The sequence below is a fragment of the Macaca fascicularis genome, chromosome 19 (genome assembly GCF_037993035.2).
Source record: "Macaca fascicularis isolate 582-1 chromosome 19, T2T-MFA8v1.1".
Lineage (NCBI taxonomy): Eukaryota > Metazoa > Chordata > Mammalia > Primates > Cercopithecidae > Macaca > Macaca fascicularis.
In genome coordinates this window covers 37,275,001-37,301,245 of record NC_088393.1, presented here as the reverse complement: position 1 = coordinate 37,301,245, position 26,245 = coordinate 37,275,001, and the positions used below count along the sequence as shown (strand labels likewise).

Genomic DNA, 26,245 nt, shown 5'->3' with positions numbered 1-26,245 from the left:
TTTTACCTCCAGGAGCTCTACCATGTTCGGAAGCAACACGGTCCTCCCTACGACGGCTCCGAGCGCCTCGCTCACGCGCCCTTCACATTACGGGAAGGGCCATTTAAAACATGATTAAAGCAACTTCTACAAGCTGGAGGAAAAGAAAACCAGGTGGAAACGTCAATGTAGACGTTTCATTACAGAAAGTAATGAAGAACACTCAACATGATAAATTCATAAGTAGATAGTGAAGATTTTTAAACATTTAAAGAAAAAGTTTCAAAAGTAATTGACAGGAATGACAAAGTGAGGGCCTTTGTAAATACTTTCCCTAAAAAGCGAAGATAAAGTTGGACTATTAGTTTTTGGCCTGGCATGCAAGCAGCTTAGACATTGTCACTACATCCTAATAAGTAAACCGCTAAACAACCTGAAAAATCAATTCTTAGATGCGTAAGAACAGTGAGGTCACAGGGCAAACTATCATGGCCCCTGAAATTGGAGTGACCGGCAGGCAAAGGCAGACAAGCACAAGTAACTGGAGCCAAGACCCGCGGACGGAGACCTCCAGGGCAAACAGTGACAGGTTAGGGAAACTGAACTGTAAGTAACTAACTGCACAGTGTGGACAAGTCTGCGTTGAAAACTCCAGGGGGACTCAATCATTCCCCAGCACACATACTTTTGTTGAGTTTTGCCTCCAGGAACTCTACCAGGTTCTCAAAGCAAATATCAGAGAAATATCCCCTTGTGTTTCCAGCAGGGGGATAGGAAAAGGAACCATTTAAAAACATGCCAAAACACTCTGTTCTTAATAAGGTTTGCCCGCAGGAGAAACGATTTAACCGTAAGATAACCTGCTGGGGTTTTATCAGGGCCAAACTGACCTAGGGTAGGGGAAATAACCTCGGGCAGCTCCTGCCTTCCATGTGGGAGAAGGGAAATACCAAACACCAGCTCCCTCTAGTCATCGTGTCTTCTGTAAGGCTGGTGAGGGAAAAGCAGCACACGTGACGTTCACACTCTAGGGGCACAGGCTCACTCAAAGACTAAGACCTGATCACAGGACTATAGAACTCGAAAGAAACCACATTACAAATGGCCCATTTACAGCCGTTCTTCTTACTCAGGACACTGTGCCCAGCTGTTAAGGAAAAATCACCAAGCGTACTGAAAGGCAAAACGGTCGTTTGAGAGATAGAGCAAGCATCAGAACAAGACAGAGATATAGCAAGGATGTTGACATGATCAGACCAGGAATTTAAAACAGCTATGATTAATATACTAAAGGCTCTAATGGATAAACTAAACTAGATGAATGCAAACACAACTGGGCAATGTAAGCAGAGAGATGGAAATTCTAAGAAGTACCAAAAAGAAATGCTAGAGATCAAAAACACTGCAGGAGAAATGAAGAATGCTTTGATGGGCTCATTAGTAGACTGAATAAAGCTAGAAATCTCTGAGCTTGAGGATATCTCAACAGAAACCTCCAGACTGAAAAGGAAATACACACAAAAAAAGGCTGCAAACTCCAGAACAGAATATCCAGGAACTGCAAGACATCTACAAAGGGGGTAGCATATGCAAAATGGGAAAATCAGTAGAGGAGAAAAAAAAGGAACCAAAGAAATATCAGAAACAATAACAACTAAGAATTTCCCCAAAATGATTATGAGACACCAAGTACAGATCCAGGAAGCTCAGAGAACACTAAGCAGGATAAACATTCCATCTAGGAATCATCATTTTCAAACTATAAGAAAGAAAAATCCTGAAAGAAACCAGAGGGAAAAAACATATTACCTATAGAGAAGCAAAAGTAAGAATTATACCCAACTTCTTAGAAGGCACACAAGTAAGAAGAGTGGAGTAAAATATTTAAAGCACCAAGAGAAAAGAACTATCAACCTAGAAGTCTATACCCTGAGAAATATCCTTCGAAAGTAAAGGAGAGAGGCGAGGTGCAGTGGCTTATACCTGAAATCCCAGTACTTTGGGAGGCCAAGGTGGGAGGATTGCTGAAGTCCAGGAATTCAGACTGCCATGAGCCATGATCACGGCACTGCACTCCAGAAGTGTTAAAGGAGTTCTTTAGATAGAAGGAAAATTATATAGTTCAGAAATTCAGATCTTCATAAAGAGCATAAGAGAAGGAAGAGGTAAACGTAAAACAGAAACTTAGTTTCTTATTCTTACCTATTGAACAGATAACAATTTGTTCCAAATAATAGTACCAACAATGCATTTGATTTTGTATACCTATATACATGTACATGCTTATGTATACTGATGTGTTAGTCAAATAAATGACAGCAATAATATAAGGAACAGCAGAAAGCAATAAGGATTGTTGTAAGGCATTTGCATTACCCACAAAATGGTATAGTATCATTTCAAAGTGGACTTGGATTAGCTGTAGATGTTCCAAACTCTAGGGCAACTACTAAAAAGATGCTTTTAAAAAGTATAACTGATATGCTAAGTAGAGAAAACGGAATCATAAAAAATGCTCAATTAAAATCAAAAGGGGTATTTAACAGGCAAGGGATCGATAAGAGAAAAGAAACAAACAAAAAAAAAGCCCAAACAGCAGAAAAAGAGTGGAAGACAAAAATAGGAAAAAAGAACAAGGGCCACAAATAGAAAAACAGTAAAAATATGGTAGATATTAATCCAGTTATATCAATAATCATTTTAAATGCCAATGGTTTAAAAGTACCAATTAAAAGAGAAAGTGTCAGAATGAACCAAAAAATAAGACCCAAGTATACACTGTCTACAAAAACCTTAAAGACACATAGAAACTGAAAGCAAATAGATGGAGAAATACCATGCTAACATTAATCAAAAGAAAGTGAGAGTCATTATATTCACTTCAGATAGAGCAGACTTCAGATTAAGGAAAATTATCAGGAAAAAGAGGGGAGCATTCTACAATTACATAGGGATCAATTTTCCAAGAAGACACAACAATCCTTAATGTGTATGCACCTAACAACAGAGCATCAAACTACATGAGGAAAAACTGACAGAACTGGAAGGAGAAGCATATGAATTCACTATTATACCTGGAAACTTCAATACCCATCTATCAGAAATGGGCAGATCCAGCAGTCAAAAAATCAGTTAAGAACACAGCTGAACTCAGTAACACCATCTACCAACTTGATATAATGGTTATCTACAGACTACTTCATTCAATAACAAAAGAATACATCATTTTTTCCAAGCTAATATGGAACATTAACCAAGAAAAATCACATTTGGGGTCATAAAACACATCTTAACAAATTTAAAATAGCAGTTATACAGTGTCTGCTCTCACACCACAATTGAATTAAACTAGAAATCAATAACAAAGATAGCTGGAAAATCACCCAAATACTTGGAGATTAAACAACACACTTCTAAGTAACACATGGATCAAAGAAAAAAAAAGTCTCAAAAGAAATTTTAAAATATTTTGAATAAAAATAAAAAATACAACTTATCAAACTTTGTGGGATGCAGTGAAAACAGTGCTTAAAGGAAAATTTTTAACATTGAATGCATACATTAGAAAAGAGAGATCTAAAATCAATCATCTAAGTCTTCACCTTACAAAGACAGAAAAAGGAGAGCAAATTAATTCCAAAGTAAGGAGAAGAAAAGAATAAAATTTTAAAGCAAAAATCAATGAAATTAAAAACATAAAATCAGTAGATAAAATAAACCAAACCAAAAGCTGGTTCTTAGATAAATAAAATCAGTAAGACAAGCTAACTAAGAAAAAAAGTGAGAAGACGAAAATTACCAATTTCAGAAATGAAAAAAGAGAACATCATTACAGATTCCAGGGAGATTACAAGGATAACCAAGAAATACTATGAACACGTCTACGCACACAAATTTGGTAACCTAGATAAAATGGACCAATTCCTTGAAGAGCACAATCTACCAAAACTCACACAAGAAGAAACAGGCAATCAGAATAAGACTTATCTCTATTAAATAAATAAATAATAACTTTCCAAAACAGAAAGCACAGGCCCAGATAGATACTTATGAATTCTATGAAACATTTAAGGGGAAAAAAATACCAATTCTCTCCAATGTCTGTCAGATGATAGAAGCACAGGGAGTACTCCCTACTTCTATGAGTTCAGCATTGCCATATGAAAATCAGGAAAAGACATTACAAGAAACTACAAATATTGCTAATAGACATAGATGCAAAACTCCTCAGTAAAATATTATCAAACTGAATCCAACAATATATGAAAACGACTATACACCATGACCAAGTGGGATTTATCCTAGGTATGCAAGGTTGGTTCAACATTTGAAAATCAATGTAATCTATCACATCAGTAAGCTAAAGAAGAAAAAATCACATGATCACATCAATAGATGAAGAAAAAGCATTGGCAAAATCCAACACCTGCTTATAATAAAAACTCACAGTAAACTAGGAATAGAACGAAGTTCCTCAATTTAATTTTTTAAAATCTACAAAATACCCATGCTAACATCATACTTAATGATGAGAAACTTGAAGCCTACCTGCTAAGATCAGGAACAAGGCAAGGATATCTCCTCTCACCACTCCTTTTCAACTTCATATTGCAAGTCCTTGATAATGCAGAAAAGGAGATAAAAGGTATACACATTTGGAAGGAGGAAGTCAAACTGTCTTTGTACGTAGATGACAATCATCTTTGTAGAAAACTGGAAAGAATCAACCAAAAAAGAAAATCTCCTGGAACTAATAAGTGATTATAGCAAGGTTACAATGGTCAATCACTTCCCTATACACCAGCAGTGAACAAGTGGAATTTGAAATTATAAACACAATACTATCTACATTAGCACCGCCAAAATGAAATACTTAGGTATAAATCTAATAAGTTATGTACATGACTTATATACCAAACTCTGACAAAAGAAATCAAAGAACTAAATCAATGGAGAGGTATTCCATGCTCATGGATAGGAGGATTCAGCTGTCAAGATGTCAGTTCTTTCCAACTTGATCTATAGATTCAGTGCGATCCCATTCATAATCCCAGCAAATTGTTTTGTAGATACCAATAAACTGATCCTAAAGTTTATATGGAGAGGTAAAAGACCCAGAATACCCAACACAATATTGGAGGAGAACAAAGTTAACTGACATTTTCAGACTTCAAGACTTACTACAAAGCTACAGCAATCAAGACAGTATGGTATTGGTAAGAGAGAGATAGGTGAATGAAATGAAACAGACAGTTCAGAAATAGAACTACGTAAATACAGTCAACTGATCTTTGACAAAGGAAGAACGGCAATAGAATGGAGTAGAGAGTTTGCAACAAATGGTGCTGGACCAACCTGACATCATATGCAAAACAAATCCAGACACAGACCACACACCCTTCAGAAAAACTAACTCAAAAGCGGTCACAGACCTAAATATAAAATGCAAAACTACAAAACTCTAGAATATAGGAGAAAAATCTAGATGACTTTGGATTTAGCAATGGCCTTTTAGATATGACAGCAAAGGCATGATTCATGAAAGAATAAACTGATAAGCTGGACTTCATTAAAATTTCTGCTGTGTGAAAGACACTGTCAAGAGAATATAAACACAAACCACATACTGGGAGAAAATATTTGCAAAAGGCGTTTCTGATGAAGGATTGTTATTTGAAATATACAAAGAACTCTTAAACTGAGCACAATAAGAAAACAACGTGACTAAAATAGGGGCCAAAGTCCTTAACAGACACCTTACCAGAAGATATACAGATGGCAAATAAGCATCTGAAAAGATGCTCCACATCATGTGTTATCAGGTAAATGCTAATTAAAATGACAATGAATTACCACTACACACCTATTAGAATAGCCGAAATCCAGAACAGCGACACCACCAAATACTGGCTAGAATGTGGAGCAACAGGAACTTTCATTCATTGCTGGTGGGAATGCAAAATAGTACAGCTATATTGGAAGACAGTTTGGCAGTTTCTTACAAAACATAGTCTTACCATATGATCTGTCAATCATGCCACTTGGTATTTACCCAAAGGAGCTGAAAACGTATGTCCACACAAAAACCCGCACACTGCTGTTTATAGCAGCTTTACTCATACTTGCCAAAACTTGAAAGCAACCAAGATGTCCTTCAGTAGGTGAATGAACTGTGGTGCACCCAGATAATGGAATATTATTTTCAGATCTATCAAACCATGAAAAGACATTATGGAAACTCGAATGGGAAAGAAGCCAATCTTAAAAAGCTAAACACTATATGATTCCGACTACATGACATCCCAGAAAAAGCAAAACCATGGAGATGATTTTAAAAATCAGTGATTACCAGGTACTGGGGCATAGGGAGGGATGAATAGGCATAGCATAGAGGATTTTTAGGGCAGTGAGAGTACTCAGTATGATACTATAATGGTGGATATGTGTTCTTATGTATTTATCCAAAGCAACAGAATGTCCACCAAGAGCGAACCCTAATACAGACTATAAACTTCGGGCGATGATGTGGCAATGGATGTTCAACTATTGTAACAAATGCATCACTCTGGTGGGGATGTTGATGATAGGGGAGGCTATGCAGGCGTGGGAGCATGGGATATATGGAAAATCTCTGTACCTTCTGCTCAATATTGCTGTGAATCTAAAATTGCTCTTATAAAACAGAGTGTTTAAAAAAATTAGACAAAATTATCAAAAACTACTACTTCTGATCTCTGAGTATTGACCAAAACATAGGACAAATGGAGAAGTGTTTATTCAAGAAAACTACTGAAAGTTGGGTAAAAATGATGACACTATGTGGCATTGTGACCACTCTCCCTCACCCCAGCTCCTTCAGAGCAATAGTTCAACAGCATGGGACAACTTGTAAAACCAGAAGCATTTATACTGTAGGGAACTGACTCAATCTGAAGCAATGTGGGAAAACCCAACGCCCAGGGGCTTTGTCAGATACAGCAATTTTAGTGCCAAACATAGGAGACGCCCACACACATCACAGATGACCTGAAGCTGAAATACTAGTGGGCCAACCAAGAGATCAGCAGAAAAAAAAAAAAATTCTGCCTGGAGATTTAACAGAAACAATCAGGAAGTGAGACAACCATGGTCCTTGATAAGCTTACATTTTGGAAAGGTAATGGGTATATTAGGGTATGAACATGCTGAGAGACCAGAGAAGGCTCTAACTGTAAGCATATCCCCCAGGAAGACTTGTAAACTGCATAAAGTTTCAGTGTGTTTCCCAAATGAAACAGACTTTGACAAAGGATGAAAGTCTTACCAAAACAAGATGCCTAAGTACGATGTCTGACCAATCACTAGCTGATCACTAAGATATATTGATCCAAGGTGACCCACAGGTAGCCAAACCTAACTGAGGAGAGACATCAGAGGCCACACTCTGGAGAGAAAAACTCATAATTAATCTAGGCCGAGTCATAAAACAAACAAAAAAAGGGACAATAACCCCAGGCAGGAGAGTATCAGAATCAAATGCTGTTACACTGTATTATTTAAAATGTCCAGTTTTAAACAGGAAAGTATGGCTTATCTAGTATAAAAAAAAATACTCAGTATAAACAGAAGCTATTTCCAAGGGTTCCCAAATGTTGGACTTAACAGACAGACTTCAAAGCAGCCAATAAAAATATCTTCAAAGAACAAAAGAAAACCATGTTTAATCAGAGCATGAAAACAATGACTAATCAGAGAACACTTAATAAAGAGATCAACATTTTTTTAAAAAATGGAAATTCTGGAGTTGAAAAGTAACTAAAGTGAAAGCTTCATTAGAGGGACTCAACAGCAAACTTGAATGCAGAAGGCAGAATCAGTGAACTCAAAGATAAATCAATACAAATTACACCATCTGAAGAACAGACGTGAGAATGAAAAATGAACCGAGTATGAAACCTGTGGATTACAATCAATATCAACATATGCATAATGGGAATCCCAGAAGAAAAGAATAGTGAGGGCCATACAAGTTTTGACATCTTTTGAAGAGTCATCAAAGTTTTTAATGTCTGAAAACGTTCCAAATTTAGTAAGAAGTATAAATCTGTATATCCAAGTATCTCAATGAAAGCCAAGTAGAATAAACATTAAAATATCCACACCGATATACATCAAAATCTTGAAAGCAGCAAGAGAACAGTGGACTTATCATGCACAGGGGAACCCCAGGAAAATCAGCAGCTGACTTCTCAAAAGAAACAATGAAGGCCAGAATTAAGTGGTATAACATACTCTACTGTCAAACAAGAATTCTAAATCCAGTAAAACTATCCTTCAAAAAAGAAGACAAAAATAAAGATCTTCCCAGATAGACAAAGAGAATTTGTTGCCACCAAAATTTTTTTTACAAGATATGCTAAAGCAAGTACTTCAGGCTGAAAGGAAACACCACCAGATGGTAACTTGAATCCACATAAAAAAATTAAAGCACCAGTAAAAGTAATTATGTAGGCAAATGTAAAAAATAGAAAAAAATACTTTTTTTTAAAGTTTTCTTCTCTTACTTAAAAGATAATTGCAAGAAAAATAATGAACCAATATAGTTATAAATAATAAACCTGTACTGTTATAAAATACATTACAATAGCAAGACAAAGGAAAAAGAAGAGACTAGAGCTATGCTGAATTAAGTTAGTATTATTCTGAAGTAGGTTATGATGTTAAAATGCATCCTATAAACTCTAGAGCAACCACTACAAAATAACACAAAAACAGAATAAAGCTCTCTACGTGAGGACACAGGAGGCCATGTGCAGCCCAGGAAGAGAGCCCTTGGCAGGAACCAAATCAGCTGCTAACCCTGACTTCCCAGTTTCCACAAACGTAAGAAATAAATCTGTGGGTTTAAAAAAAAAGTACAGTTTCTTTTTGTAAAGGAATTCAAAGTTTATACTAAAAGATTTATTTAACACACAAACAAAGGTAACCGAGGAGGAACAGAGGAACAAAGAAGACATGACATATAAAAAATGACTAACAAAATAGCATGAGCCATTGATATGTAAATGAGCCATATCAACAATTATATTAATTAACACACATTTCAATTAAAAGGCTGGCAAAATAGACTTTTTAAAAACAAAATTCCACCACATGCTGCCCACAAGATACAAATGCTAAAATTCAAAATCATAAACGGGTTGCAACAAAAAGGATGAAAAAAGAGATACCACATAAGCATAACTGTAACCAAGGTGGAGTGGTCATAATCCTATCAGACAAAACTGACATAGGCTTTAAAATTAAAATGTTACTAAAGATACAAAAGGGACATTTTGTAATAATAAGAGCCTCAATTAATCAGAAGATAAAACAATGACAAACATATATGTACCTAACAACAGAGAAAAAAACACATGAAACAAAAACTAACAAAACTTGAAAGGTAGGACTATTTAACAATAATAGTGTAAGGCCTCAATATCCCACTGTCAATAACAGATAGCACAAGCAGACAAAAAATCAGCAAGCATACAGAAGACAATAATATCAATGACCTTGACACGACATCAACAGAACACTCCATAAAACAACAGAATACGTATTCTTTTTAAGCACATACAGAACATATGCTACCCATTTTTAGAAAGTCCTAATGAATTTTTAAAAACTAAAGACATAATAAATGTTTCCTCCAGATACAATAAAATTAAAGTAGGAACCAACAGAAAGAAACTTGAGAAAACCACTAATATTTGGAAATCAAGCAGTACATAATACAATAACCCATGAGTCAAAAAAGACATCTCAAGAGAAATTAGAAAATATTTTTAACTAAAGAAAAATTAAAACAAATCAAATGTCACTGGATGCAGCTAAGGGTTAGTGCCTAGAGGTCAATTTATATCTTTAAACACCTACATTAGGAGACAGTGGTCTCAAATCAATAGCTTAACACCTTTAAAAACTACAAAAGGAAGACCAAACTAAGCCCAAGCAAGGAAGAAGAAAGGAAATAATAGAGATTCAAGTAGAAGTCACTGGAATAGAAAACTAGAAGAAAATCAACAAAACCAACAAGTTTCTCTGAAAAGGTCAATAAAACTGACAGACCTAAAGTTACAATTACAAAAAAAAAGGACAAAAATTCGCAAAATCAGAAAGAAATCACAGGCCAGGCATGGTGATTCACACGTGCAATCCCAGCACTTTGGGAGGCCAAGGCAGGAGGATCACTTGAACCTAGGAGTTTAAGAACAGCCTGGGCAAAATAGTGAGACCCTGTCTCTACAAAAAAAGTAAAATAAAAAGGAAATTGCTACCAACTTAAGAAATTAAGTGGATTATAAAGGAATACTTTGGACAACTTTATGATGACAAATACAATAATTTACATGAAATAGACAAATTCCTACAAAGAGCGAAATTACCAAATGGGTTCAAGAAGAAATACAAAATTTAAATAGACTTAAAATAAGAACTTTAATAGCAATTACAAATCTTCACACAAAGAAAAGTGCAGGTCTGATGGTTTCACTGATGAATTCTATCAAGCATTTAAAGAAGAAATAGTACCAATCCTTCACAAATCCATCCAGAGAGTACACTTCCCATCTGTGAGGTCAATATTATCCTTATACAAAAACCAAAGACATCACAAAAATAGAATATGACAGATCAATATCCCTCATGAATATACACACAAATATTCTCAACAAAACATCAGCAAACCAAATTCAGTAACATATAAAAAGGATCACACACATTAAAAATGGGCTTCATCCCAGGAATGCAGGATTGGTTTAATCAGAAAATTAATCAGAAAATCAATTAATGTAATACACTAAATAAGGAACAATAGAGGCATAAAAAGCATCTGAAAAATTCAATTCCATTCATGAAAAAAAACTCCAACAAACCTAGGAATAAAAGGAATTTTTCTCAATCTAATAAAAGGCAGCTACAGAAAACCTATAGCCAACATCATACCTAATGATGAAAGGCTGAATATCTTCTCCCTAAGATTGGGAACAAGGAAGGATATGTATTCTCACCCACCTCCATTCAAGGTTTACTAGAGATTCTAGCCAACATAATCAGGCAAGAAAAAGACAAGTAATCAAGATTGGAAAGAAGTAAGACTTTCTGTATTCACAAATGACACAATCCTGTAGGCAGCAAATATTAAAGAATGTACACTCACACACATACACTCACACTCTCTCTCTCTCACACACATACCCCCCAGACAAGAACGAATAAATGAGCTCAGGAAGGTTGCAGGATACAAAGCCAATATACAAAAATAAATTATACATATACTATCAATGAACAATTCAAAAATGACATTAAGGAAAAAACTCCATTCACAATTGCACCTAAAAGAACTAAAAATGTAGGAAAAAATTTAACAGAAGATTTGTAAACTGAAAACAATGTTTTGAAAGTAATGTTTTATACACGCTGAGAGAAACTAATCAAGATATAAACAAACAAACATTCCATGTTCACAGATTCGCAGACTCAATATAAGCATGGCAATTCTCTCCAAATTCATCTACAGATTTAACACAATCCCTATAAAAATCCCAAAAGGCATTTTTGCAGAAGTGGATAAACTGACCTTAAAATTTATGTGGATATGGAAAGGACTCAGAATACCCAAAAAATTTTTGAAAAAGAACAAAATTGAAGAGCTTAACAGTTTCATATTTGAAAGTTTGTTATAAGTAAAGCCACAGTAATTAAGACCACTGGCAGTGATACAAGGACAAACACTCAGTATACAAACAACCTTATGTTTATAGTCAACTATTTTCAAAAAAAGATGCTAAAGCATTCATTGGAAAAAGGACAGTCTTCAACAGTTCTAGAACTATTAAATGGTATTAAAATTATCCATGCAAAAAGTCAGATTGAGACCCTGGACTCACCCCACACCCAAAACAGATCATAGCGCTAACTCTAAGAGTTAAAGTACAAAACTTCTAGAAGAAAACATGGGAGAAAAATTTTATTATTTTGGATTAAAGAATTCTTAGATAAGATGCCAAAAACACTAACCACAAATACGTGTGTGTATATATGCATATATATGTATACATGTGTCTATGTATATATATGCATATATATGTATATATGTATATATGTGTGTGTATATATGTGTGTGTATATATATCAATTGGACTTCATTAAAACTAAAGATTTTGTGCTTCAAAAGACATTTAAAAAATCAAAGACAAGCCACAGACTTAGAGAAAACATTTGCAATTCATATATTTGATAAAGGGCTTGTATTTAGACTATATAAAGAACTCTTACAATCAGGTACAGTGGCTCACACCTGTAATCCCAGCACTTTGGGAGGTCAACGCAGGAGCACTGCTTGAAGCTAGGAGTTCTAGATCAGCCTGGGCAACAGAGCGAGACCCTGTTTCTGCAAAAAATTTAAAAATTAGCTGGGCATGGTGGCATGTGCCTGTAATCCCAGCTTCTCAGGAGGCTGAGGTGGGAGGTTCACTTTAGGCCAGGAGGTCAAGGCTGCAGCGAGCCATGATTGTGATGCTGCACTCCACTGGGTGACAGAGCCAAGACCCTGTCTCTAATTAAAATAAATAAATTTTTTAAAAAGAACTTCTTTTTTTTTTTTTTTTTGAGACGGAGTCTCGCTCTGTAGCCCAGGCTGGAGTGCAGTGGCCGGATCTCAGCTCACTGCAAGCTCCGCCTCCCGGGTTCACGCCATTCTCCGGCCTCAGCCTCCCGAGTAGCTGGGACTACAGGCGCTGCCACCTCGCCCGGCTATTTTTTGTATTTCTTAGTAGAGACGGGGTTTCACCGTGTTAGCCAGGATGGTCTCGATCTCCTGACCTCGTGATCCGCCCATCTCGGCCTCCCAAAGTGCTGGGATTACAGGCTTGAGCCACCGCGCCCGGCCTAAAAAGAACTTCTTACAACTCAATAAGACAACCAATTAAAGACTGAGCCAAAGATTTGAATAGATACTTCCAAGAAGATGTAAATAGAACTAAAAGCACATGAAAAGACCTTCAACATCATGAGTCACTAGAGAAATGTAAATTAAAACAATTATTATATTCCACAGCCACTAGAAAGGCTATAATAAAAAAGACAAAATAGTAACAATGCTGCCAAAGATGTGGAGAAACTGGAAATCTCAAACACTGCTGATGGGAATATCAAATTATACAACCTCTTTGAAAAACTGTGCAATTTCTTAAAAAGTTAAACCTAAATTCACCATCCAACAAAACAATTCCACTCCTAGGTATTTACCCTAAATAAATAAAAACACATATTCACACACAGACTGATATATGAATGTTCATAGTAACATTATTCACTATAGCCTGAACAATTCAGGGTCCATCAATTTGTGAATGAATAAGCAAAATGTGGTATATCCATACAATGGAATACTATGCAGCAATAAGAAAAAACAAGTTACATATGATGCATAATTGTTAAGAAATGGATGAACCTCAAAAACCTTGTATCAAAAGGTAAATGCAAAACACTACATATTGTATGATTCTATTAATCATTCAGAAAAGAGAACTCTATAGAGAAACCATATTAGTTAAGGTGTCCTGGGGTTGGGAATAGGAACAGGAATTTACTGTAAATAGGCACAAGGAATGTTTTTAAAATAGGCACAAGGGATGTTTTTAAAATAATGGAAATGTTCTACAATTGAGTTGTGGTCAACCTGGCACAACTCAAAATCTACTAAAAAACCCCAAAGTGCATACTGTAAAGTGGATGTTATGGCATGTAAATTATACCTCAATAAAGCTGTTAGATACAAATGAAACCAAAGTAATATAAACACGACAATAAAGTGATAATAGTACACACTTTTTGAGGCATGAGAATCGCTTGAACGCAGGAGGCGGAGATCGCAGTAAGCCGAGACTGCACCACTGCACTCTGGGTAACAGTGACAGTCTCAAAAAAAAAAAAAAAAAAGGGAAAAAGAAAATACACATTTGCTGTGAGTATAGAATATAGAAGAGTTAAACCAGTAACTAAAAATATTGGTTCTTTATAGTAGGTAGGTGGGGATTTGTGCAAGAGACACAGAAAGGTTAAACAAGAAACTAGAGTTTACTATGGGCAGGCGGGAAAGTGATAGAAAGCAGCTGGGAATGGGAATGGGGTGGGAGGAAAGAGGTACGACAACACTTCTCCATGTATATCCTTTTACAAAGCTCAGACTCTGAGAACCACCTGAGTGTTTCACATATTTTTCACATACTGAAAAAATAAATCATTAAAATCAACCAAGATGTGGAGAGAACCCTCAAACAGTAAAAAATGGACCAAGAGTACAAATCAGTCCACAGATCAGAGAGGGTGGGAAAGAAAAGGACCTAAGGAACTTCTTTGAAAAACTGTTTCTTTACTGATCAAACAAATCCAAACTAAGGAACATCCTCAAAATATCCCACCAGTACTCTTCAAAAATATCAAAGTTATGAAAGACAAACTGAGGAACTGTCTGAGACTGGAGGAAAGACTAAGGAGCAGTAAGTAACAAACAAACACAAGATGGAGTCATAGACAAGATCTGGGGAACAGAAGAACACTAGTTCTTTTTCTAATGGAAAATTTGGTGGAAAAGTTGGTGAAATTCAAGTAAGACCTGTAGTTTAGGTAATGCCATTGCACCAACATAAATTTCCTGATTTGGATAATTATATTATGGTTCTATGTTGTAATACTGAGGGAGGCTGAATGAAATGAGGGTATATGGGAACTCTTGGTACTATTTTGTGCATTTGTTCTGAAGGGCTAAAGTTATTATATTTCAAAATAGAAAGTTAAAAAGAGAATCTCTTGGTCTGTTTTATAACGGTTTAAAACAGAACAGGTAAGACCAACTTCATTTTGTCCCAAACTTTAATATAAATAAGTTATAATTTTAAATTACAATTTAATACTTTGTTAGAAGACTGAAGCTATGAAATGGGGCAACACTATTTCATGGTCTCCAGAGCAGAACATGCAAAAATGTGTTATCAAACACTTCTTCTCCTACCGTCTTGTTCTATGAGGGAAAACCTATCTCAAAGATGTAACATAGGCTCAAAATCAAGTTTGTGAACATGAAAAATTATTTAATGACAGGCGTCTTGAAATTACAAATCTGTTAAGAACACCACAATAATCCTACAGTAAAGTTTGTTTCTGGGAAAAAAAATCTAGCACAGAAAGGCTCGTGAATAGCAATTCCTAACGGGAGCACCTTTGTGTGTGTAATTTCTGCTTTGGTTTTAGTGGGGGTTGGGGCATGGACTGAAAGAAATACTTTTTAACTACAAAATATATGCACAGTTGATCTAAATTTACTAAAGAAGAAATCTACATTTTTAGGTGATCTTTCAAAATCAGTTGTTGGTTTGAATTATCCATTAACTAGTGGGGATTCAAGTTTGCCCCCTTGTCATTAAAATACATATTCATAAAACTTTAAAGTTACACTGCTCTAGTTACAAATAGCTTCTACTTTTCTAGGACATAATTTCACTTTAAGAAGAATTCATTAAAGAAGCTATAAATAACCTTTAAATATTTAGCCATGAATAGAGGGTGGACTGGCATTGATGGCTTATTTTAGTACTAACACAGAATGCTTATTTATTTATTTTTTTGAGACGGAGTCTGGCTCTGTTGCCCAGGCTGGAGTGCAGTGGCGGGATCTCAGCTCACTGCAAGCTCCGCCTCCCGGGTTTACGCCATTCTCCTGGCTCAGCCTCCCGGGTAGCTGGGACTACAGACGCCCGCCACCTCGCCCGGCTAGTTTTTTGTAGTTTTTTTTTTTTTCAGCAGAGACGGGGTTTCACCGTGTTAGCCAGGATGGTCTGGATCTCCTGACCTCGTGATCCGCCCGTCTCGGCCTCCCAAAGTGCTGGGATTACAGGCTTGAGACACCGCGCCCGACCCAGAATGCTTTTTAAAAGCTACATTTTAGCATGCATCGAGCTAATGATTAACTTGTAGTGTTATTTGCAATGTTAGAAAAAATTTATCTTTGAGGAGTTGTGCTCAAAGTAAATGTGTTATTTCAGTTAGTAGGAAAGTAGCCTTAAAGAATGCAAATGTTGGGAAGATGAAATTGAAAGGAATTTTTATTTAAAACGTTTAAACATCTAGACCTTTCCTTGTCTCCCAAAACATAATCCCAGTAAAACTGCAAAAACTAAGGGAGAAGTGTCTGAGGAACTAAAAGAATTCCAGATCTGTTGTGTGATACATGTAGCACATACATGAATCAAGGACCTATCTGTACTCAATTTTGAATCATAAAGTTCACAACATTTTTGAGACCAAGTTTCATAAAGTTTTTACTGGAAAAAAAAAGTTTTACAAAATATCTTTCCAAAGAAATTTTCCCATAGAGTACAATTAATTCATGTAGCTTTCTTCCTTAAAGATTACAGTATGACATTCAGAGGGGCGAGGTTTCTTGAATAGCCAACTAGCTGCAAAACCTACAAGAGAAGTAGATTTTTTTAAAGTGCCTTTAAAATGTGAAAGCAAGTAATATAATTGTTGAATCTATTTGAAATTTTAAAATTTTCTTTAAAATGGTCCATATGGTATGCACAATATCACAGCTGGCACAAAACTGCCTGTATTTAGTTTGAAACACAAAAACAATGCATATGAACAGTATTCTTTGAAAAGTAATTCAAAATGCTGCCACTGCATCATAAAGGCAAACTTAGACAAGAATGTTGACAGTATTCAGAGAATTAACAAAACAAGCCGAATATTAAAGTATTCAGACAGTTACTTTGATTTTTTCAAATACCAAGGGTAAAAGAACTTGTTGCCAAAGTAACTCAGGATACCTTATTTCAAACTACATGTAACCTATTTTGCTATAGATATTCTAAACAAATAAACAACTAGGTTTTAGGATGTAAATTCTCATTTCCTAGACAGGGCCTAGTTTTTCTGTTGCAATCTGGCAGCTTTAAACTTTGAAACCCTCTTTCCAGTTTCTTCTGATGCTTCCAACAGAACTTCCTTTCGTTCTGGAATAGTGGGTAGTGCAGGATGAGCAATGGCTGGGTGTGGTGTTAAGGAAGGCGATACAAATTCTTTTTCTATAACAGTTCCAGAAAAAGCCTAGAAAACAAAAGTCAGGTTATGGTAACAAAATGCAAGTAAGACACCCACAAAATCTTCCCATTCACTAATTTGACATTTCTTCTCATTAAAAGTATATTCACAAGATTTGTGGCTAGACAACACTACTACATCAAAATACCAATTGTTCAGAGAAACTAACACCATTAAATTTTAATTTCACCACCAAATAGAAGTAATTTTTACAGTATACATGCAAGAAAACAAAATGTAAAATGTAAATTTTATCTGGGAAAAAACAGAAATGGATAAATAAAAGGTCTTCAAACTTTCATACATTCATGTCCACCCCATGCTGTGAAAAATAACATATTAAAATAAAAATGCTATTAGGGTGTCAAACTCCGACTTCTGTACATCAGTTGATGAATGAGCTATCCTATGGTGGCCTTGCACCTGCTAGCCAATAGCTTAGTTTCACCCAGTACTGACATTTCTAACTGAAATCTCTTTGGTGGTGTTTATGCAATTATTTAAATATTTTATTGCATTTTGCCTCAATTTTAAGAGATCAGTGGAAGTTGAAAAATAAAAGTGCTGACACTAGTAGGAATAAGCACAGGTTTCAAAATTTTAAGATAATTAACTCTGACAGAAATCAGAAGTTCCACAAAAAAAGAAAATGACTCAATTTCAACTGGATGTTTGCTGCATTTAATCTGGTCAACTGTATGTTCAACTGGAACAGAATTAAACAATGTGCATAAATTGCTGGAAATATCTGCACATGTTGTTTTATACAAAAATAGGTAAGACCCAAGGAGGTTTTTTTTTTTGTTTTTTTTTTTGAGACAGAGTCTCCCTCTGTCACCCAGGCTGGAGTGCAGTGGTGCAATCTCACCTCACTGAAAGTTCCGCCTCCTGGGTTCACGCCATTCTCCTGCCTCGGCCTCCCGAGTAGCTGGCACTACAGGCGCCCACCACCACGCCCGGCTAATTTTTTTCTTTGTATTTTTTAGAAGAGACGGGGTTTCACTGTGTTAGCCAGGATGGTCTCAATCTCCTGATCTCGTGATCCGCCCGCCTCGGCCTCCCACAGTGCTGTGCTGAGATTACAGGCATCAGCCACCACGCCCGGCCAATTTTTTTTTTTTTTTTAAAGATTTCTGATATTTAGAACCTCCATCCTTCCCTCTACAAACCAAAATTTGACAGGTGAACTTTAATGTACACTTTGCTTTCCTCTGTCTACCAACTGCTCAAAATTAGTTAAAACAACATTATCACCTGAATAATTTAAAAAGCCACCTTCTTCTACCTTGCCCCACCACTGAAACAAAAACAAAGAAAGCCATCTCTCTCCTACATTATTTCTGGAGTTCAGCTGGTAAAAGCAGTTTAAAGCTTACTTTCCTAAAAACTCCACTTTATCACGATGAGCATAGAGCCTCTTCTCCTTCTTCTATTTAAAATGCTTTTGAAAAAGAGATATTTTAGCATTTAAAAAGATACTGAAAAGGGTATCTTCCAAAGCACTTACCATAATCATGAACTATTTCTTTGATGTTAAAAAATTTATAGCAACTACTATTAAACATTTCCATACAAAATGCAAAACTAGTAAGGGTGAAATAAAAAATAGGTTCCACACTCTAGCTGTACCATGATACACTAAGTCCTTACAAAAAACTAATATTCAAATATTTATCAGCAAAAGTCTATATCCATTACCTGTTTTCTAACAGTATGGAAGACAATTAAATAAGGTAAGATACTTTCCAGGTCACCTAAGATCATTATACTGAGAAGAGGCGAAGAAAACATTCTAGTCATAGGTACTGTCCCTAAATGCTACCAATCTCCACCCCCAATTACCATTTAATACACTGAGTATAATACCATTTAATAAAGGCAATGGAATTTTTATATAAGATTTATATATATGCATGCATCTCATTGTATATACAAACGTGTACATCCATTTGATCCAGGCATGGGTTCCCTAATCTTCCTACTTTTTAAATTGAAAACTTCAAATACTCACCAAAACACAAGAATGAAGAAATTAATAGCCTTATATTTCACAGACATCCTTATTTGGGGATTTCCTAACCTCCCCCGCACCGCCACCAAAAACTGTTAGAGGTGTGGTGGGTGAAAGTGTATTGAGTGTGCACTATTTTTTCTAAGGACATGGCCTACAGCTTTCATCAGATTATAAAACAATTCCATAATCCCCCAAGAGTTAAGTTTCACTGGTACAGGGCAAAATATTAGACTTTAGATAATTATCTGCTATGCATGAATTATTTTTCTTTAACTTAGCCAAGGTATTTAAGAGAGAATAGTGTAATCTGATCCTTACACTATCAGAAAATGACCTACTGGTAATTTATTTAAAATAAACTGCTAAATAATTTCCTAGCTACAAATGTAATACATAATGCCAAGTAAGATATTTTAAATTTCCCATTTTGCTGAAATAGACACAATAATGTGTCTATTAAGACAAGTAATGTGTTTATCAAAAAATAAACTATTTGAGTATCACAATATTTGTACTGTTTGCTTGTGACTGTTAATTTTTTATTAATTAGTATCAAGAAAGTATGAAACCTAGAATTAATTAAATCTTATGACTTTTCAGATCAAATAGCTAAAATTGGCCAAAGATACTATATGAAATAAAGAATTAAAAGACACACACACACCTCAGGTGTTACTGATAAGGGCAAAAGTTTCTTTTGATGACTTTCTTGTGGTTCCTCTTCCAAAATGCTCTCACTGGTGTCACTGCAAGTGGCTTCTTCGCAGCTGATACTCCTCAAAACTCCCCGCCTATCGTCAAATTCAGCAGCACTGCTTTCACTGGTGTCACTACACACACTATTCTCTCTACTTCGAGACTTCAGGATGGATTTGCGAGGGACATATTCTCCATTCACAACATCAACAAAGGCTCTGTGATATTCAAAACACATATACATTCACTGCACGTAACTCATAAAACTGAGAATAACCTTTTGAAAATTTCCTTAAATCTACTGTAGAAATTAATCTGAAAATTTTTATTAAAACCTTGTATCTAAAATAGTCACAATCACAATTAATTTTATAGCCTCAAATGACATTTTCATACTATTTTGAAAGATATTATTTATCTGGCCTAATAAAACACAGCATGTTATTTTTAAGCATGTCCTAGGTGGCAATAGCATGGTTTGCCAAAACTCTACATAAAGTTTTAGACCCACGTATACATTTAGCAGTTTTCACTATTTAATAAGGGTCATAAAAACAGTACGTATTTTCAAGTGATAGTTTTCTCAACAAACAATTCCAAAAAAAAAAAAAAAAAACTGCAACAGTATAACTTCTACTCTGAAAAGGTAAACTGCATGCCAAGAAACCTACGGACCTAGCCCACTGGAAACAAAAATGCATTTCTGAAGATACAAGATTTTCTGACTAGACCATTTGGAAATGTTTCAAAAGCACTGGTGAAGAGGAGAAAGTGAAAAAAAAATTCCTCCATTCCCACTGCTCTGGACTGGGAAGCTACAGCCACTCAGCCTCAGATTCTAAGCTAACTCCTCAGAACACTTCACATTTCAGTGAGGGTCTTCTGTGTTACAAACAACTTTCTCTGGTAAAGGTTCAGTGGCAGAAAGAGAGACAAACAAGGCCAGCAGACGGCCCTGCAGCTGTGAGCGCCTCCCACCTATAAATGTCAGCAGGTGTCCTGATGGTCGGCAGCTCCTGGGCAGAGTGGCCACTGCCAGTGCTGTTCTTTCGTTTACGTTTGGCTTCTTCTTTCTTTTCACTGAATTTTAAAGTGGTATTCTTCCCAGTATTTATTCGGACCTAAAATTTCAGAGCAAGAAATTAAGAACCTTTTGACAAATTAAATAAAAGTGAAACCCAAACAAATAAACTCTGTAACTAAACAAATAATAGTAAGAGAGGCAGCTGAAATTTTCTGATGCTGAAATGATGTGCATTATCAGATGGAATTTTAAAAAGTCCTTACCTCACAGATCTATGACCTCTAAAGTAAATCTTTAACAACAAATCCTAGTCTTCAGTGTCTTTATTATTGTAGAGAAAGCAAAATACATTTGAACTAAATGCTAGATTTCTTATAAGCTTCATATCACCCGATTCCTTTGATATGTTTTTGGCTTGAATTACGTATTTCAAAAGAAAGAGTATAAACAACAACAAAAAATTCAGTAAGAATATAATCTTTAAGTCATAAAAGTACTATTAAATAGTGCCTATTGAGAATTTTTAAAACATCTCTAACTTTTAGAAATTGAAGGAGTAAAAAAATAAAAACCAACCCTGTTCAGGGTTCACATGGGGTTAACATGTTATTTTTCCTCCCCTAGTCAGCACTTAGACCATACTTTCCACAATAATGCCCACTATTCCCTATAACATTCCTGCAAATAATACTTGTTCTTTCTATCTAAATGAAAACAGGAAAAAAGTAAAAGCCTGGCAAAAGAATCACAAAGCGACCTTTTCTGGCTAATCATCTCAGTCAACTTTTCCCGAAGAATCAGGGGAAGACCCCTTCAGTCTGACATATTAGAATGTAAAAACACATACAATTATTTCACTTCTTATTGGAGCAGGAATAACTCAGGAAGCTAAGAAATATCAAATATGTTTTAAACATATTTCATTAAATAATAATCACACACACTTAAGACTGATACCACAGACCCTTAACTCTGATACAGGCAATTGGGAATATTGTGTAGAAAGGGCACTCACTGAGGCGAAAGAGTTTCTGTTTTATTACCAACCAGATCTATGTCTACTAGGCCTTAAATTTCCCTGAGAAAGACGAATTAGACGAATTCCCAGTGCCTCCTTAGAACAGTACATGGAGCAGAGAGAGGGCAAAGATGGACTTAAGGCAGCCAATCCTTCCTTCAATCGGAGCCAATCTGCTTTGATCTATTTTAAACACTGGGATTCTACAGTAAGTATGGAGGGAACAAAAGGCTTTTCATACTAGAGAAAAGCTTTAAAACTCTGTATTAGAAAATCTCCACAGTCACCCCCAGCTCTAAAATGCCAAAATTCTAAAGTCATGATGATCCACAGATGTTTATATTTACTTTGTCAGAAAAGAAACTAATTTTTACTTTCTCCTACATTTTCCCTTTGTGCTTATGAAGTATTAATTTTATGTCCATAGAAAACAACCTGGCATAATTAAAAATTTAACTAATGCAGTCACTTTCAACATGCTAAGCACACCAAAATATCCACAATATAATTAACTCCAGGATTCTTGAGAAAACTCTCTGAATGAAGGACAGGTGAAGTTACAGTAGTTGCCACTCAAATCTGATCCCCTTCCAGACCCCAAACAATGCATTGTTTCAGAGAACAATGGACCAATACCAGCTAACTAAATTTTTTTTCCCCTTTTTCTTCTTAAATTGGTCAGAACAAGAGGCAAAAGATGATTTTCCTGTCTGGCACTATCTATAATGATAATGACTGTTAATACTACTCTTTTAAAAAATATCATAATGCTTAATGTTCAAATTATATGCAAAATTAGTAAAGTTAAAAGTATACAAACCCTCTTAGGCTCAACAGTATGAGAAAAATATATTGTTGGTATAGAATTATCTCCAACCCCTAAAGCCTCACGGTCATTATCACCATCATGGTCATCAATGTTGTCGTCGTCCTCATCGTCATCATCATCATCACCATCACTGTGGTAAGAACTGGAACCATTTACTGAACAGTTCAACTGACTACTCATTTGAACACTGAATGGTTCTGAACTTGCAACATCCTTATGACAACTGTCCAGAGTATGACAGTCTGTTACTTGATACATTGCATTCACATTTGTGTTATGATCTTCCTTTTCCTCTTCAGAAGATGTCGTATCTTCTCCATTTGCAATCACAATATCAGGCTTACTAGTAAGGGAGAAGAAAATTAACAAGATCAAATAAACATACTAGAATTTTACATTATTTAAATTTCCAGTTAGTTTCCATGGGTAAATACTAAGATCTTGAATAAAGTATTTTTAAAACTAGAATTCTAAGTTCAAAAACAAAAAAATGTTTTGAAGTTAACAAAAAACATTAGTTCCTATGCTGCTTCTATATATTGCAGTTATTCAGACATAAGTAGAATATAGAAGATAATTTTTTTATCTTTGCAAGAAAGATATTGGCCATATGCAATATAAATATAGTACCAATAATAACAAAGTTGTAAGAAATTCAGAGAACATGTCTCTCTACTTAAAGACCAGAAATTGAAACCACATAACCATAATACACACTTATTTTCTACTCCTATACTCAGATTTTACAATGAGCATGTATTACTGTAATTTTAAAAAATAAAGGATTTATACATATGCACATGAATATACTTATATTTATACACACGAGTGAACACTTATCATACTTGATTCTATAAAAGATTTGAGGACCTTACAAAAATAACAAAATCGAAAATGCAACAGAACTGAAATAACATCATACAAAAATAGAGAATCATGACCAAGAAAAATCACAAGATTCAAAACTGGTTTTTAAAAATGAATAGTATCAGTTAATCAAAAAGACCTAAGAATTTATAGGTGAAATGGTAGGAAAAAGAAACTTGTATGCTTCCTGCCCTATTTTTCACAGAAACTAATTATTGCATATGGTACATCATTTAAGCAAAATAATATAGGAACTTCTCGAGCAGCAGACTTCATTTAGCATTTTAACAATTCTAAGTATGTGCTAATGTGTATTTCAAAGAGCAATTTGGTAAAGTTTCTCATACATATAGCTATCTGACCAGATTACAAATTACCTGCTCCAAAGTTTATAAAAGGAAAGCAAGAATAAACACTTTACTGTATCAAACTTAAATTCAAAGGGTATTTCTGTTTTTCACAACACATTCAAAGATAGAGCACTATCCTGGGTGTAGTATAAAAATACTTCATTTAAAATTGAACATTATATACATTAAATCCAAGATTATTAAAAGTCAACTATCTGGTATAATTATACAAAATAGGCTATAATAAAAAAATGAAGATGTTTATCTTAAGTATTAAAGTACATGCACATGCATGGGAATATGCACAAACACACAATCCTGTAAGAAAATATTCCAAAGAATTAATGTTTATCTTGAGGTGAAAGGATTATTGATAATATATTATGCTTCCCTGCATTTTCTTCAATGAACACATACTATTTTATTAATGAAGAAAGATTAATGAGGAAATGTATACAGAAACAAATTATCTTGGAAAGATAATCTGTCATCAAGTACCTATCAAGTTCACCCAGCAATTCTTCTTGTCTCTCTAGTTCTTCAAGTCGAGCCCACAGTTCTTTATCAGCAAGCAAATCCTTGGATTTCACATCATTTGCAATATCTGCTTCAAAAATATCTGAAGTTTTTGGTTTGGAATGCGGTTTATGAGCAATTCGGTGTTTTGCTATTTAGAAAAAGGGAAAGACATGGCTGTTAATAGCCAACATAAAAAAAGCACAAACCCAGACTTAATGAGACTTTCTTTTGGGGCAAGGGAGACATTGAAACAGAGCAGTCACAATTTTTAAGCCAAACAGGAGAACTCCAAGGATGAATGTCTCTTACAGCCTTGCTACTCAAAGCGTGGTCCATGGACCAGCAGCACTGGTATCCCTGGGGAATACTTCAGAAGTGTAAGCTCTAAGGACACCCCAGACCCACCGAATCAGAATCTGTACTTCAACAAGAGCCCCAGAGAATCTGCATGCACATTAAAGGTTGTGAAGCAGAGCTTCAAAAATGCATATGGAGAAATGGCCACAAAGCACCCTGGTTATAAGGTGAAATGCAACACATAAATGATAAATTTCCATTTACCACCCTTACTCAAGGAAATCTAGTTACTACAGTAACATGCAAAAGCCTTGTCAAAGGACACTTTAAACTCCAGGGCGCTGCCAAGGAATGAATACCCTACAAGGAAACAATAGAGGCTCACCTCTGTAAAGTTCTATTATCATTTTACATATGAACATCTCTACTTTTTAAACTGCTTCATTTTATTTGTAATCTTCATGTGAGGAAAGAAGATGGGTCAAATCTGAACTCTGAGTATCTGTTTTTCATTTTAAAAAATAGATTATTTTGTCTTTGTCTTACAAAGACTTATAAAGTCTTTATTTGCTTTATTAAAGCAAAGTAATGGGAAAGTAATGGGAAAAAGTCTAAGATATGTCCTGTTATGAGATATGGCACTACTAGATGACCTCGAGTCCATCATCTACTCAATTTTGCTGCACTGTTGTATAAATCTGAAAATATCAAAATTATGTTTCATAGCCTTATTCTCTGTAACTATTATTGATAAGACAGTAGTTAACAACTTTATTTCAGACCTGTAGCACTCATAATTTATCACTGGTCACCACAAACAAAAATCTTGTCTTTCTGTTCTTTAACATATATCTCCTTTATTTCACCTTCTAAAGCCACTTCCTGTTACTTGTGACATGGCTTCTTTCAACCACTAAGTTATCTTAAAGAGATCATTACCAAAATGTGAGCATTAAAAGTCAAAACAAATGCTTAGTACATTTGTTTAGGACACTGTACAGTCTTCTACAGTAGCAGATAATAAGCCATCTGTAATACTTTTACAATTTCACTACTGTTAACACTTTACAACTGACGAAGGAGCCACCGGCTTTACAGAAGTAAACCCAAACACATAAGCCATCCTTGGCAAAAGAAATCTACTGGGTGGAGATGGGAACAACCTGCGCAGGGAAAGCCACTGCAGGCACCATAAAAGGAATGGCTGAAATACACCCACATTCATTCATTCTTCCAAAGACAGCACACAAAGCTGCAGTTTCAAAAGGAGAAAAACCAGCAAAAGGTATCTTAGGACTTCACCATGGTCAGAGATCAAATCAGGAGCAAATCCATGTCTAGAATACACATCTTCTGAGTTTTAGAGGTTTGGAGCACTGGAGAACTTTGAGAGAAAAAAGCCATGTAATCCCACCACTAAAACAGACCAGTCAGGAATCACATTCTTAACCAAAAGTTACTTATCCATTAGTGTTTCACATAAAAAAAAACTAATGAGTAGAAAAATGTTTGCATCCTATGAATT

The 26,245-nt window shown here is 35.3% G+C and overlaps 1 protein-coding gene across 4 annotated transcripts in view; it reads right to left on the bottom strand.

Moving 5' to 3' along the window:
- Nucleotides 1-16,295: 16,295 nt before the first annotated feature.
- Nucleotides 16,296-26,245, bottom strand: part of URI1 (URI1 prefoldin like chaperone) — a 73,798-nt gene continuing 63,848 nt past the window's right edge. For all 4 annotated transcript variants that reach the window (XM_005588703.4, XM_005588706.5, XM_065536290.2 and 1 more), the window contains 5 exons: nt 24,403-24,571; nt 22,679-23,030; nt 20,795-20,937; nt 19,785-20,034; nt 16,296-17,112 (listed from right to left, as the gene is read on the bottom strand). In XM_005588703.4, coding sequence (XP_005588760.3) covers nt 16,930-17,112; nt 19,785-20,034; nt 20,795-20,937; nt 22,679-23,030; nt 24,403-24,571 — 1,097 coding nt within the window. In that variant the 3' untranslated portion in view covers nt 16,296-16,929. The remainder of the gene's footprint in view (nt 17,113-19,784; nt 20,035-20,794; nt 20,938-22,678; nt 23,031-24,402; nt 24,572-26,245) is intronic.